Here is a 14138-nt window from a genome sequence, read left to right on the forward strand (position 1 = left end):
CGTAGATTTCTTCCTAAAAGTGTACGTATGCACAAAAGTTTTCAGATTTATAAAACCATGCGTACGCCAAAATCTGTGCAAAAACTTCACTTTATAAATCCCAGTCAGGGGAAGATTGTGCGGACGTGCATCTCCACCCCGACTCCTCCCTGAGATCACCATATATGGAGCTTACATCTGCATATCATTTCCATGCATATTCCCATCCAGGTGACACCGTGTTTAACACTATCGAAGACTGTCCCAATGTGAAAGCTGTGTCCCAAAGCTAAGTGTACACACTTCGGAGTGGCATTTTAAGTGCGAATGCGTCACAGTGGGCTGTCCCAAACTGAAGTGCCTGGACTCCAAGGGGCGTATTTCAAGCGCGATTGTGTCACAGCGTCACGACGTAAGCTTTCCCAATTCAGGATGCGCCCTAACTTTTTTTTTCTTTTCTTTTTTTTTTAATGAAAATCAGAAAATGTACATGCAAAACAGGCTTTAAATGAACAAATAAATTATTTATTAACCCTTCCCTCAAGAAGAGAAAACGGGGTACATTAAAAAATGAGTACATTAAACTTTTTCAGCGTCTTTTTTTGTCACGTTGTCAATGAAACAACCAATTTCTGTGGTTTATTTTTGTGATGCAAGTTAAAAACAAAATGGTAAGTTGTATACATTATTCATTTTTGTAATGTAATTTATTTATAAATGAACCTGAGTACTTTCTGTACATTTTGTATTTTTTGTCATGCATATTCATATGTGTAAATAAAAGGGAAGTAATTATGTAAATTTTTTTAATGCAGCTTACAAAACCTTCTTTTTATACATTTATTTTTTTGTCCTGTAAATACATTTTTTACACATTAAAACAAATTGTTCTATACATTACTGAAAGTACTTTTTACAACTATTTACAACATAGCTTAGGTCTAACATCAGAAAAACAACATCAATTTTAAGCCTAGCCCTGCCTCCATGTGTTCTGAGGTCTTCGGGAGGTGAATCTCTTGGTGAATGGCCAGCACCTCCTCAGCGACTCGGAGGACAATGCGGTGGACAGTGGAGCGAGACATGTCAAACACTCTGGAGACCATTCTGTATGATGCACCACTGGCCAGACAGAAAAGAAACACCAGGGTCTGGATTGTGGCACCCCATCCGTGTCATCGTTCACTTCTCAGAAGATCCAGCAGCACTGTCAGCGCCTGCCTGCTCAGCCCAAAACCATTAAAAACCTGACACATTCAGCTTTATCCTGCAGTACAGGGGTCTGGTCTGATTTAGCAAAAGAAGGAAAAGAGAAATTGTTTAGAGCTATGACAAAGTAATTAGTAGAAGAAATATTGAGGTACTTTAGTAAACTACTTGTACACTGTAAAAAAAAAAAGTTGAGTAAACTTAAAATAATAAGGCAACCTATCGCAAGCGCTTTTTTGAGTAAACTCAACAAACAGGGACTGAAGTCCACCCAACTCAAAAGATTACGTTAAGGTTACAAGTTGACACAACATAAATTGTCATGTTTACCTAATGAATTACAGAACTAAATATTTTTTGTTTACTGAACAAATAGGCCTAGACTGATTTATTATATATTATTTAAATAGTCTAATTAAAGAAGAGACCATAACATAGGTCAAATAATTTTTTTTTATTTAAACATTCTGTGTCCAATGCACAGCAATGACATAACAGTATCAAATATTGCCTTTTAACTTCTTAACATTATACACTGAATTCAATGCATTGAATGTTAAAGAAATCCACAAAACCGGTGTTAATTATACCATACAATGTTAGCTGTCCTGTGACATGAGGCACATTTGCAAATGTACTTAACATTTTTGGTAGATTTTTAAAGTAACAATTATGTGAAAACTTCTATTCTGCATATTTTAACATCAACCTAAATGTTCCTCAAAAACAATTTGCCATTATATATATAAGAAAAAATAAAGCATCCGAGTACACTACAAACCCTACTCAGCAGCTATAAGTACACTGTACTTTTTTCTTGTCAGAACATACACTGATATGCCTGTAATCGAATCTTGACCCAGATCTTTGGAAGTAGAGTGTCTACACAGAAATAAAATACAATTACTTTGTCCAGGAAAAAAAAAAAAAAAAACACTAGGAGAAACTCCAGCCTGAAGAGATCGTTCACCCAAAAATGAAAGTTTTTTCATCATTTACTCTAATTTACAACTGGAGTTTTTCTAAACCTGACTTTCTTTCTTCTTTTGATCACAGAAGATGATATTGTGAAGAATGCTGATAACCGATCAGTTGAAGGTAGTCACTGACTGGCTGCCACAGGATTAAAATATTATGACAGTCAACCCTTTAGTTGTCAGCTTTCTTCACAATATCTTCTTCTGTGTTCAAGAAAAAGAAAGAAAATCACAGGTCTGGAACAACATGAGAGTGAGTAAATAATGAACTTTCATTTTTGGGTGAATTTTCCCTTTAAGGCAAAGGCTGAAACAATCAAACAAACAAATAAACAAAAACCTTAGCAGTAATTAGCACACTGAATGAAAACAGGTGTTTTTTGTAGTCATTAAGTATAAAAGTATTAAAAAAGCCAACGCAAGAACGTCATTTAAGTGGCTTCATCCATTTAGCAAAGTTTGGATTTCAATGACTGCACTCTAGCTGAGCAGGTACCACCTAGATCCATGATGACTTCAAAAGTGTACTTCAATTCTTTCAGATATTCCATGTTAAATGCATATAAGAGGCCAAACAAATATGCAAATGCAGATGGAAGATCTTTAATGTCCTCAAGCACAATGGCCTCCTCCAAGATTATGGCCATGTTGATAACAGTGGGCTGCGATGTAACACCGGCAACATCATCTTCCTCCACAGTCAGAATTCCAATCTTTACACCTTTGGTGCAGCAGTTCACAGAATTCGTATCCTGGGAGAATAATGGATGGGAGGTAGGTATTAATGGAAGTGTAAATTTACATATAATAATAATAATAATAATTACTATTATTATTTAGAGGTGCAACGGTACGTGTATTCGTACAGAATGGTTCACTGGGCAAATTCCAAATGGAAGTGATAATCCCTATGTCCTACTCCCTTCAAAAGGTAGAGTCCTTGGAGTGGGGACTTTTGGGTGAGCAGGGCACGTGCCTGCCCTTCCATTGGGAATTTGCCCGGTGAACCGTTCTGTACGAATACACGTACCGTTACACCCCTATTATTATTATTATTATTGTTTGTTGTGTAAATAAACTGAATACATGTAAAATATATATAGTTTACAAATGGATTTGGAAATAGGGTATGAAAATGGTAATTTACCAGGCATATCTTGAGCAAATTTGCTGACTTCTCAAGCAGGAAAAGTAGCAATCCCTCAAGAGCCGTTGTTTTACGATGTTTGGTAATGTCACTCACCTTAAAAAAACAAAACAAAAAACAAACAAACATATATTTTGTTTATAAAATCTGCATTTGTTCTTTCTGCTTTAGGAGGTGAAGGTACAGTACACCCAAAAATGATTCTGTCATCTTTTACTCTAACCCACGTTAATCCAAACCCATATAATATAGGACGATGTCTACACGGTCAATGCATTTTTTACATGATAAATAAAATACAGTCGATTATAAAACATGATAACTACGTACCAGTGATTTTATAGAAAAGCTGGATTTATCTGGCACGTCAGCTTTGAAAAGAACTCAATGTGCACAACATCAGAAACACGCTGCGAAATAGATTAGGCCGTCAGTTTGAGAAGAGCAAAACATTAATTATACATGGCAAATAAAATACAGTCGATTATGAAAAATAAAAAAAAGTACTTACTTAATTTTATAGAAAAGCTGGATCGATCAAGCACGACGCCACTCGTCCTTCACGTTAGCATCGACAACCACACAAAAGTGCGCGAAAACAGAAACACGCTGCAAAATAGATTAGGCCGTAAGTTTGAGAAGACCACATTCATTATACATGGCAAATAAAATTGATCGATTATAAAATATTATTACTACATACCAGGCACGATATCACCCCTCATCAGCATCAACTTTTTGAAATCTGCGTCATACAGCCGAAGTAGCTGAAGTATCAAGGTTCAAACTGCGCACGCGCTAACAAGAAACGTTAGAATCAATGAAAACTTAAACTTAGTTAGATCAACAAAATATTGCATGTTTTTAACATTTAAGCAACGAATTTGTTGAATCAACTTAGTATAATGCATGAACACTTCCAATGAAAATATCATAGTTCATTTTACTGTTTTATGTTTATTAGGAGGACTTTTTGAAAGTTGGCTTTTTTACAGTGTAGTAATACCACACTGGGGAAAAACTAGTCATATTTAAAACCTTAGTTGAAGCGATAGTTCACCCAAAAATGAACATTACAAACCTGGAACAACTTCAGGGTGTGTAATTGATTACAGAATTTTCAGTTTTGAGCGATGCCCGTTCGCGAATGATTCATTCTTTTGAGTCAATTCTGTTCGAAGGCTTGATCAGACCAGTTGGCAAACCAGTGAATCGGTTCGCGAATCAGTTTGAATGATTCGTTCAGTTCCCTGCCGCGCGCGCTGAGTCGCCTGAAGCGGTTGTAACATCAAGAGAGTTGAAGACGTGGCTTTGGATCAATAGTCAGTTGAAAGCAAAGGCTATGGTTTGCTAGCTATGAAGATCTTTATTAGACGAACACCGCGTGTACTGTCTATGGTTCCACAGGTATAGATTCGATTACAGTACACGATACCACTATGACATTACAGTTTGTTGTACATGTACCTTACACATTAAAATATATTGATTTATTACCAGTGTTGTTGAAAAAAAAAATCAGCATATGGTGGTTAGGTATGTTTTGAAGCTGGGATGCTGGTTTATGCTGGTCCTTTGCTGGTTTAAGATGGTCCTTAACTGGTCATGTGCTGGTCTTAAGCTGGTCGGACCAGCATAAACCAGCAAAGGACCAGCTTAAATCAGCTCAAACCAGCATCCCATGCTTCAAAACATACCTTACCAGCATATGCTGGTTTTTTCAACAGGGAACAGTTTTGCTGCTTAATATTTTTTGGAACCTGTGACATTTTGTTTAGGATTATTTTATGAATAGAACGCTAAAAAAGAACAGCATTGATAATAAATCAGGCTGATAAAAATTCTGATTTGCATCACTGAAATAAATTACATTAAAAAAAAAAAACATTAAAAGTATTTTGAACGGCAGTGTGTGTGTGTGTGTGTGTGTGTGTGTGTGTGTATATGTGACCCTGTACCACAAAACCAGTCATAAGTGTAAATTTTTTCCAAAAAAATCAAAATACTGAGAAAATTGCCTTTAAAGTTGTCCAAATGTAGTGCAATGCATATTACTAATCAAAAATTAAGTTTTAATATATTTATGGTAAGAAATTTACAAAATATCTTCATGGAACATGATCTTTACTTAATATCCTAATGATTTTTGGCATAAAAGAAAAATTTATAATTTTGACCCATGCAATGTATTTTTGGCTATTGCTACAAATATACCCCAGCGACTTAAGACTGGTTTTGTGGTCCAGGGTCACATATGTATATGTGTATACAGTATATGTATATATAAATTTTATCTAAATATCTATATATCTTCATAAAAATAAACTATATTCAGTATATGATCCAAAGTAACGAGTAACTAACTACTTTAGTTTTTTTTATCCGATACTTTTTTACTCTTACTCAAGTAACTATTCAGACTATTACTTTTACTTGAGTAAATATTTCTTCAAGTACTTTTACTTGAGTACAGTTTTTGGGTACTCTACCCACCTCTGCTTACAATACAAGAACATATAGTAACTTGAAGTTGAACTTTTATTTAGACTCATATGCTGTACATCTCTCCTCTTTTCCTGAAGTATTAAAAGTGATGCGCACCATAGATGACAGAATTGTCCATGCCCTCAATACTACTGTGCCCACTGCATCCTTTTCAGACAAAGTGGATGCCACACAGACCTGCAAAGAACTTTACGAATCTGTATGTATCACAGTGCAAAGTCCTCTTTAATATTCTAAAATGATTATTTTAGAGATCTCCTAATTTTGTTCTTGATGTATGATTGATTTAAGTGTACTGTCAAGAAGTGGTTAATGACCAGAGTCTGAAGGTGAGTTATTGATCCTATTGAATACGAGTGGTTTGCATTTAGAAGTGTTTGTTAATGATCATGTTTTTCTCCAGGTTTTCAATGAAAGGTGCTGAATTCACTACATCCCTCCCAAGATCAAGTGAATAATACTTCTGTCAACACAGTTGTTCTGCGGAAAACACCTGGAGCTGAGCCTGGACATTGTCACTGACCCCACAAACCCTCCTCCATCATTATGCTCTGTGGCTTTGTGTTTCTACAGTGAGGAAACACTACTGTCGCCCGAGTCCTGTAAACCTTTTCGTATAAATTGTACAAAAGATTTTATAACCAATGAAAAGTTGTCATTTGAAGAAAAAACGTCCCGTCTGTTCTCAGATGTTGATGTGCACCAATTAAAATTAAACGATGCAGTTTTGCTGATAAGGTGAACATCTTTTAGCTATTTTTAGTGGAAACATATAGGCCTATATTTATTGCAGTGTAGCCTCAATACAATTGTCTGACACACTCGTTCAAGTGATCAAGCGCATCCATTACAAATATGTCTAAATTCATATGATTTTGGTTTAATTTCAGTGCTTATCTCCATTAATGAGAGTTGAATATTTAATGTAGGCTACTAAATGTGTATATCGACAGGAAAACAGAGTTTAAAATCGTTGTTTGCTTCATTAATTTTCTCACTCCAGGAAAAAGACTTCGTATGCATGGCTCAGAGTTTGCGTGCAGGTGCGCAACTTTTACCGTCAGCGTAGGAAGTGGCGTACGCCTCTTTCAGGGCGGGTTTTGTGAGTACGCAACGGCTATAAATGAGGCCCCAGGACTTGTGAGGCACGCTTGATCCAGTCAGTAGTGAGAAGACGTTCCTGAGTGTTTTTGTTAGTCTTTTGTATTTAAAATGGATGCGTGCTGTGGCGGAATATCTGAGGCGGAAGATGCCAACGAAGAGGTGCAGAAAATATGCGATGAGGTTGGTAACTTTACATTGCAGATAAATAGAAATAGTGAAGAGATGTCACAGTCTAACAGTTCCCGTTTTTCCAAAGATAAAGTCTCATGCCGAGGATAAAGCTGGACGCACATTTGACGTTTTCACTGCCAAATCTTTTAAAACACAGCTTGTTGCGGGGACAAATTACTTCATTAAGGTGCGAGAAAATTAAACTTAACTTATAGGAGTACCCTGTTAATGTACTGAATATGTCTGTTAAAGAAAGCCTCAGATATAGCCATTAACAGCTATAAAAGTTTTTAAAAGCATTGTTGTAAATGATCTGTTTCAGGTGCATGTAGGTGGGGATGAGTGCATTCATGTACGTGTCTATAAAACTCTGCCCCATGCTGGAGAAAAACTGGAGCTGCACAGCATACAGACATCCAAGGCCCATGATGATCCTATTGAATACTTCTGAATGAAACTAAGCTAATCATAATAAATATTGCCGAAAATGCTTCTGAATCTCATGGTTGCCATTTTTACCAGATAGTGTGATCACAGTAGAGCAGGGGTGTCAAACTCAGTTCCTGGAGAGCTGCAGCCCTGCAGAGTTTAGTTCCAACACGCATAACATTTAGATTTCAAATAAGCGTAAATGATTAGATTAGGTGGATCAGGTGTGTTTAATTGGGGTTATATCTAAACTGTGCAGGGCTTTGTAGTGATTGGAGAAACGAAGCTTTTCGAAGCTTCGAATCAATTGAACCAATTGCTTCGCAAAATGATTCACTGTTTCGACGCGCTCGAAACACCACACACTAGTGACCGCTTCTGACCAAAACATACATGCAACAAAAACTCAGGCTAAAACATGCATAACTGCTTCTAAAAACCCATTGCAAATGTTGAAACAAAGTATATACACAAAATGCAATAAAAATAATGAAATGCCATTAAATATGAAGTGTGTATATGTGTGCACGCGCACAAAAAAAAACAACTCGCACAATCTCACACAATATGTGGTTTTTAAAATATTTTATATTAATTTGCAGGGCTTGCGATGTGTTTTCTGGACGACTTCTAAATAGAGGCCAGTAAGAAACTATTAACTACTTCTCATCCTTTTAATTACATGTCTTAAACTGATCCGAGATCAGGTAAAAACCATAGACGCTGGTTGAAATTTCGAAACCGTTATGATGTAATGAAGCCTTGTTTACTGAAATCACGTTACTTTGGCAGTTTGATACGCGCTCCGAACCACCGTTTCAAAACAATTGATTCACAAAAGTTTCGAAGCTTCACGAAGCAGTGATTCTAAAGCGGCCATCACTAGAGTTGTGGTCCTCCAGGAACTGAGTGTGACACCCTTGCAGTAGAGTGACTAGTGGGATCACTACCTGCAATGACACTAATTGTGAATTAGGTAATCCTTTAAATGCATGTTCCCATTATGTGTTTGGCATAGCTGTAATATGGCATAGGGGGGGGGGAAATAAAAAATAAGATTAAATAAAAACGTGACTAAAAAACTGCCTAAAAAGAGTAATGTAAGTTTATATAATATTTACATTTCAATAAATAACTTAATATTAAGATTAAAAAAAACAAACAAAAAAACGAATACATCTAACAGTACAGTTCTATAATTTTATGCAGTTGGGTGTTTACTTTAGAAACTATATATGCCATTAAAATTTTACGATAATCCCTCACACAAGGATCATCATTTGGGGGTTTGTGTCATCTAAAAGACTGAAAATCCAAAACTATATCATGGCAATTCATAACTATTTTAAGTTTTGATGAATTGGTGGCTAATTTCCATGAATTTCTCATTCATTCAATCTGCTCACGCCCCAGTGATGTATATATTTAGGGACAGGCTTTCAAGCTTGCTTTTTTCTAAAAATCATACGTTCACACAATTCATATTGTACAAATTCATACGAAATAGCCAACTCGTGAAATAGTAGTTTTCCCATGAGATCGGGTTGGAAAACCCCTGCTTTAACCTTTGACACAGGTGCACATCAACATCTGAGAACAGGCGTCCCTTTCACTTCAAATGAACATTAATCACTATATTGCAAAGCAAATAACAGACAACTTTTCATTAATTGGAAAACATTTCATGGTTTATAAAATCTTTTGTACAGTATTTATACGAAAAGGTTTACAGGACTCAGGCGACAGTAGTGTTTCCTCACTGTAGAAACACAAAGCCACAGAGCATAATGATGGAGGAGGGTTTGTGGGGTCAGTGACAATATCCAGGCGCAGCTCCAGGGGCCTGTACCATGAAGCCGGATTAGCTGGCTAGCCGGGTAAGTTTCAGTTTAGTTTGCACCAATCCTGGGTTTTAGGTACCATGAAAGTGGCTTGGCTTTTAGCTGCGTTAATTGCCATAGTAACTCACACTGCACAGCTAACCTACTCCGGGGCAGGTTATGTTCTGTGTTAGGGATCTCAAAGTGAAATTGGACCAATCAGATGTGAGCAAAGTGACACATGTCTGACACAAAAAAAAGTCACTCCCTCAGTTTATCTTCCTACAAATTAAAGGTCACTATAAAGTACCTTATAAAAAATACCTTGTAAATTAAAATTCACATATTTATATAATTATAATATGATTTATATTATTATTAATCCATTACAAACGAGCACTTTTAGTTTAACAATTATTATAAAGCATTTATTTTAAATGAATATTAATATATACAGATCATATGTAATATAAATAAGTCGTATAATCAACAGATAACACTTTTAAAATGGTTTCATGTCACCTTACATGTTCAAGTCTCTATTAACTATATTAAATTCAACTATATTAAATAACTTCACAAGTTTCACTTGTGACTGCACTGATAGAGCAAGACAATTTCCTTTATTTGTCCTCTTTCATGGACAAGTACTTCAGTGGAAATGCATTTAAATTCCTCATATTCTTTAATCTCTTAACTTTTAACAAAAGAGTTTTGAATCTCGCTGGCTTTCTAGTGAGAAGTGAATCTCACTTGTTCTGTGTTGTGATTCGCTGTTCACCACTGATGTCACACATTCATGCACAGGCACTCCACAAACTCAGGATCAAAGCCTGAGTTGACAAAGAAAGCTGATGATCAGCATCATGGTGCCAATAAAGCCAAACTGGAGTGGTTTGGTTTTGTCAACTCAAAACTAATTCTGTAAATCTGAATTTGTTCATCTGCCATCATGGTACAGGCTCCAGGTATTTTCCTCAGAACAACTGTGTTGACAACAGAAGTATTATTCACTTGATCTTGGGAGGGATGTAGTGAATTTGCCACCTTTCATGGAAAACCTGGAGGAAAATGTGATCATTAACAAACACTTCTAAATGCAAACCACTCGTATTCAATAGGATCAATAGGAGACACTCAATAACTCACCTTCAGACTCTGGTCATTAACCACTTCTTCAACATTTAGCTCAGACTGCATGAGTTTTAACTGTAGGGAAATGATAGAGAATTCAAACAAGATTTCAACCAATTGCAGCACAAGTACATACAGTGAGGAAAATAAGTATTTGAACACCCTGCTATTTTGCAAGTTCTCCCACTTAGAAATCATGGAGGGGTCTGAAATTGTCATCGTAGCTGCATGTCCACTGTGAGAGACATAATCTAAAAAAATCCAGAAATCACAATGTATGATTTTTTAACTATTTATTTGTATGATACAGCTGCAAATAAGTATTTGAACACCTGTCTATCAGCTAGAATTCTGACCCTCAAAGACCTGTTAGTCTGCCTTTAAAATGTCCACCTCCACTCCATTTATTATCCTAAATTAGATGCACCTTTTTGAGGTCGGTAGCTGCATAAAGACACCTGTCCACCCCATACAATCAGTAAGAATCCAACTACTAACATGGCCAAGACCAAAGAGCTGTCCAAAGACACTAGAGACAAAATTGTACACCTCCACAAGGCTGGAAAGGGCTACAGGGAAATTGCCAAGCAGCTTGGTGAAAAAAGGTCCACTGTTGGAGCAATCATTAGAAAATGGAAGAAGCTAAACATGACTGTCAATCTCCCTCGGACTGGGGCTCCATGCAAGATCTCACCTCGTGGGGTCTCAATGATCCTAAGAAAGATGAGAAATCAGCCCAGAACTACACGGGAGGAGCTGGTCAATGACCTGAAAAGAGCTGGGACCACCGTTTCCAAGGTTACTGTTGGTAATACACTAAGACGTCATGGTTTGAAATCATGCATGGCACGGAAGGTTCCCCTGCTTAAACCAGCACATGTCCAGGCCCGACTTAAGTTTGCCAATGACCATTTGGATGATCCAGAGGAGTCATGGGAGAAAGTCATGTGGTCAGATGAGACCAAAATAGAACTTTTGGTCATAATTCCACTAAACGTGTTTGGAGGAAGAAGAATGATGAGTACCATCCCAAGAACACCATCCCTACTGTGAAGCATGGGGTGGTAGCATCATGCTTTGGGGTGTTTTTCTGCACATGGGACAGGGCGACTGCACTGTATTAAGGAGAGGATGACCAGGGCCATGTATTGCGAGATTTTGGGGAACAACCTCCTTCCCTCAGTTAGAGCATTGAAGATGGGTCGAGGCTGGGTCTTCCAACATGACAATGACCAAGCACACAGCCAGGATAACCAAGGAGTGGCTCTGTAAGAAGCATATCAAGGTTCTGGCGTGGCCTAGCCAGTCTCCAGACCTAAACCCAATAGAGAATCTTTGGAGGAGCTCAAACTCCGTGTTTCTCAGCGACAGGCCAGAAACCTGACTGATCTAGAGAAGATCTGTGTGGAGGAGTGGGCCAAAATCCCTCCTGCAGTGTGTGCAAACCTGGTGAAAAACTACAGGAAACGTTTGACCTCTGTAATTGCAAACAAAGGCTACTGTACCAAATATTAACATTGATTTTCTCAGGTGTTCAAATACTTATTTGCAGCTGTATCATACAAATAAATGGTTAAAAAATCATACATTGTGATTTCTGGATTTTTTTTTTTAGATTATGTCTCTCACAGTGGACATGCACCTACGATGACAATTTCAGACCCCTCCATGATTTCTAAGTGGGAGAACTTGCAAAATAGCAGGGTGTTCAAATACTTATTTTCCTCACTGTATAAATAAAGACATTACCTTAGTTTGCTCTTTCCTGAGTTGCTTGATTATTGACAAGTTGTCGCTGTCTTTTGCCCTCTCTTCACGTAACTGCCCGACGACAGCAGAGGTCTCTGTAATGCATGACTTTATTGTCTTATCTCTGGAAAGATGAGCTTCCAAGAGCTGAAAGGCATAGGCAGTACAGAAAAAGAGCTTGTAATTAATTAATACCTTACAGAGTATGACAGTACACTTAAATCAATCATACATCAAGAACAAAATTAGGGGATCTCTAAAATAATCATTTTAGATTATTAAAGAGGACTTGGCACTGTGATACATACAGATTCATAAAGTTCTTTGCAGGTCTGTGTGGCATCCACTTTGCCTGAAAACTTTTGTGAATCAATTGTTTCGAAACAGTGGTTCAGAGCGCATATCAAAAGGTGTGTTCGACTTCATGCAGCACTGCGCGCAGACCGATCGGCGGCTGACTTGAAGCAGTGCATGCCGGTTAGAAATTTAGTCCGACTTGAACCGGCGCCGATGCCACATCACTGTCATGTAGGGTGACCACCCGTCCCGCTTTTTGCGGGACAGTCCCGAAATTGGGAGCTTTGTCACGCTTCCCACAAGACCTTTCAATTATGCATTCTGTATTTATTTTTTTTCTTTCATCCCAGAAATTGAAATACCAAAATAAGAAATACATTAAACACTGTGACTGGCATTTAAAAATCCACTATTGCAGCTATCAGACACGACTTTCTTCTCATTTCAATAGTTCGTTTGAGACGGTTTCTAAGTGTCCAGAGGCAGGGCATTATTGTAATGCAAGAGTCCAACAAATGTATCCGCTCTCAGAATTCTCTTCACTCTCACACAAAACAGATGCGCGCGCTCTCTCGATCAGACATTAGGCCTACGTGTGCACGCTCAAACTTTACTCTCTCCTGGATTTTATGTTGCCAGAAGTGCAACCTGGGGTGTGGGCAATGGGCATCCACCGGCAGAAACATAAATCGGCGCACAAGACAACGGATGTAATGTAAATCAGTATTTAAATGGCATAACAGTAGTAGCCTAAATGTATCCGTCTCACACGTGTCCCGCAACAGATCTATTGCCAGGTGGTCACCCTACTGTCATGTGTGGCATCAAAGTATCGCCATAGCTCTCGAGAGCAGCCGACTGATTCAGTTGGCGCAGCTTTTTCGGAGGGACTACAGGAGTGCTGATGATGACACAGCTGTTTCACGATTGGCCAGATTCACCGCATGACAATGATCACGTGTGTTTCGGGTTTATTCTAATCTTTTCAATTCCAATAACTCACAAATTTTTTTTTTTTTATTAAACGGTAAAAGCTTTTTTACTGTAGTCGCAATGTTATATTGAGTTCAAAAACACTGATAAAAGCATGTAACCCCACTTTATTAGTAGCCTGTATGATTATGTTGAACTTTATTGAACAGAGGGCGCTGTATTAACCAGTATATAAAAGTGTTTCTGTTGCTTACGAAAACATTTCTGGAATGTCTGTGTATTTGACAAATAGGCTACTGCATTTTATTCACTTCATCTGTGACAGAGTATACAGACACAGAGTGAGCGTCTCTAACGGGAGCAGAAAGTGTCCGGCTTGATGTGTGTTTTCAGCTCAGTCCCGACTGAAAGCGGCTACTCTCGTTGATGGCCATCTGTAGCCGTGCTTTCAAGTCGAACCTAAACTGCCCAAGTCACTGATTTCAATAAAGGAGACTTCAATGGTTCGCAGCTGGGGGGTGATCTCTGTGAACCCGTGAATCAGCGGCGAACCAGCGTCTATGGTTTTTACCTGATTTCGGATCAGTTTCAGACATTTTTAATGAGACATTTGTGTAATTAAAAGGATGAGAAGTAGTTAATAGTTTCTTACTGGCCTCTATTTAGAAGCGGTCCATAAAACAA

At 37.7% G+C, this 14138-nt stretch overlaps 2 protein-coding genes and 2 long non-coding RNA genes across 4 annotated transcripts; 2 read left to right on the forward strand and 2 right to left on the reverse strand.

Moving 5' to 3' along the window:
• Positions 1–1627: 1627 nt before the first annotated feature.
• On the reverse strand, positions 1628–4091 carry LOC131533343 (uncharacterized). Its single transcript, XR_009269081.1, has 5 exons — positions 4016–4091; positions 3824–3921; positions 3643–3722; positions 3313–3408; positions 1628–2917 (listed from the first exon to the last, which is right to left on the reverse strand). It is a non-coding gene; the product is annotated as an uncharacterized LOC131533343 (long non-coding RNA).
• A 501-nt stretch (positions 4092–4592) lies between these two features.
• Positions 4593–6621, forward strand: LOC131533328 (uncharacterized). Its single transcript, XR_009269078.1, has 3 exons — positions 4593–4719; positions 5895–6016; positions 6221–6621. It is a non-coding gene; the product is annotated as an uncharacterized LOC131533328 (long non-coding RNA).
• A 321-nt stretch (positions 6622–6942) lies between these two features.
• On the forward strand, positions 6943–7585 carry LOC131533327 (cystatin-B-like). Its single transcript, XM_058765601.1, has 3 exons — positions 6943–7101; positions 7178–7279; positions 7415–7585. Exons 1-3 carry the CDS (start codon positions 7030–7032, stop codon positions 7541–7543), a joined length of 303 nt encoding a protein of 100 aa, XP_058621584.1. The 5' UTR covers positions 6943–7029; the 3' UTR covers positions 7544–7585.
• A 2288-nt stretch (positions 7586–9873) lies between these two features.
• LOC131532844 (protein MIX23-like) lies at positions 9874–13207 on the reverse strand. The gene is made up of 5 exons (XM_058764625.1): positions 13115–13207; positions 12533–12583; positions 12225–12371; positions 10491–10550; positions 9874–10402 (listed from the first exon to the last, which is right to left on the reverse strand). The coding sequence occupies exons 1-5, from the start codon at positions 13205–13207 to the stop codon at positions 10352–10354; spliced, it is 402 nt and encodes a 133-aa protein (XP_058620608.1). The 3' UTR covers positions 9874–10351.
• Positions 13208–14138: the final 931 nt, after the last annotated feature.

Source organism: Onychostoma macrolepis, chromosome 24, assembly GCF_012432095.1.
Source record: "Onychostoma macrolepis isolate SWU-2019 chromosome 24, ASM1243209v1, whole genome shotgun sequence".
NCBI classification, from domain to species: domain Eukaryota; kingdom Metazoa; phylum Chordata; class Actinopteri; order Cypriniformes; family Cyprinidae; genus Onychostoma; species Onychostoma macrolepis.

What these genes read in the sequence shown, in the direction of transcription:
- LOC131533327 (XM_058765601.1), top strand. Translation starts at nt 7,030, where the DNA reads ATGGATGCGTGCTGTGGCGGAATATCTGAGGCGGAAGATGCCAACGAA. An exon ending in TGCAGAAAATATGCGATGAG is followed by an intron (nt 7,102 to 7,177) that starts GTTGGTAACTTT and finishes GTTTTTCCAAAG; the next exon opens with ATAAAGTCTCATGCCGAGGA. An exon ending in GGACAAATTACTTCATTAAG is followed by an intron (nt 7,280 to 7,414) that starts GTGCGAGAAAAT and finishes GATCTGTTTCAG; the next exon opens with GTGCATGTAGGTGGGGATGA.
- LOC131532844 (XM_058764625.1), bottom strand. Translation starts at nt 13,207, where the DNA reads ATGTTTCTGCCGGTGGATGCCCATTGCCCACACCCCAGGTTGCACTTC. An exon ending in GCAAAGAACTTTATGAATCT is followed by an intron (nt 12,372 to 12,532) that starts GTATGTATCACA and finishes TATGCCTTTCAG; the next exon opens with CTCTTGGAAGCTCATCTTTC. An exon ending in TCAGGAAAGAGCAAACTAAG is followed by an intron (nt 10,551 to 12,224) that starts GTAATGTCTTTA and finishes ATTTCCCTACAG; the next exon opens with TTAAAACTCATGCAGTCTGA.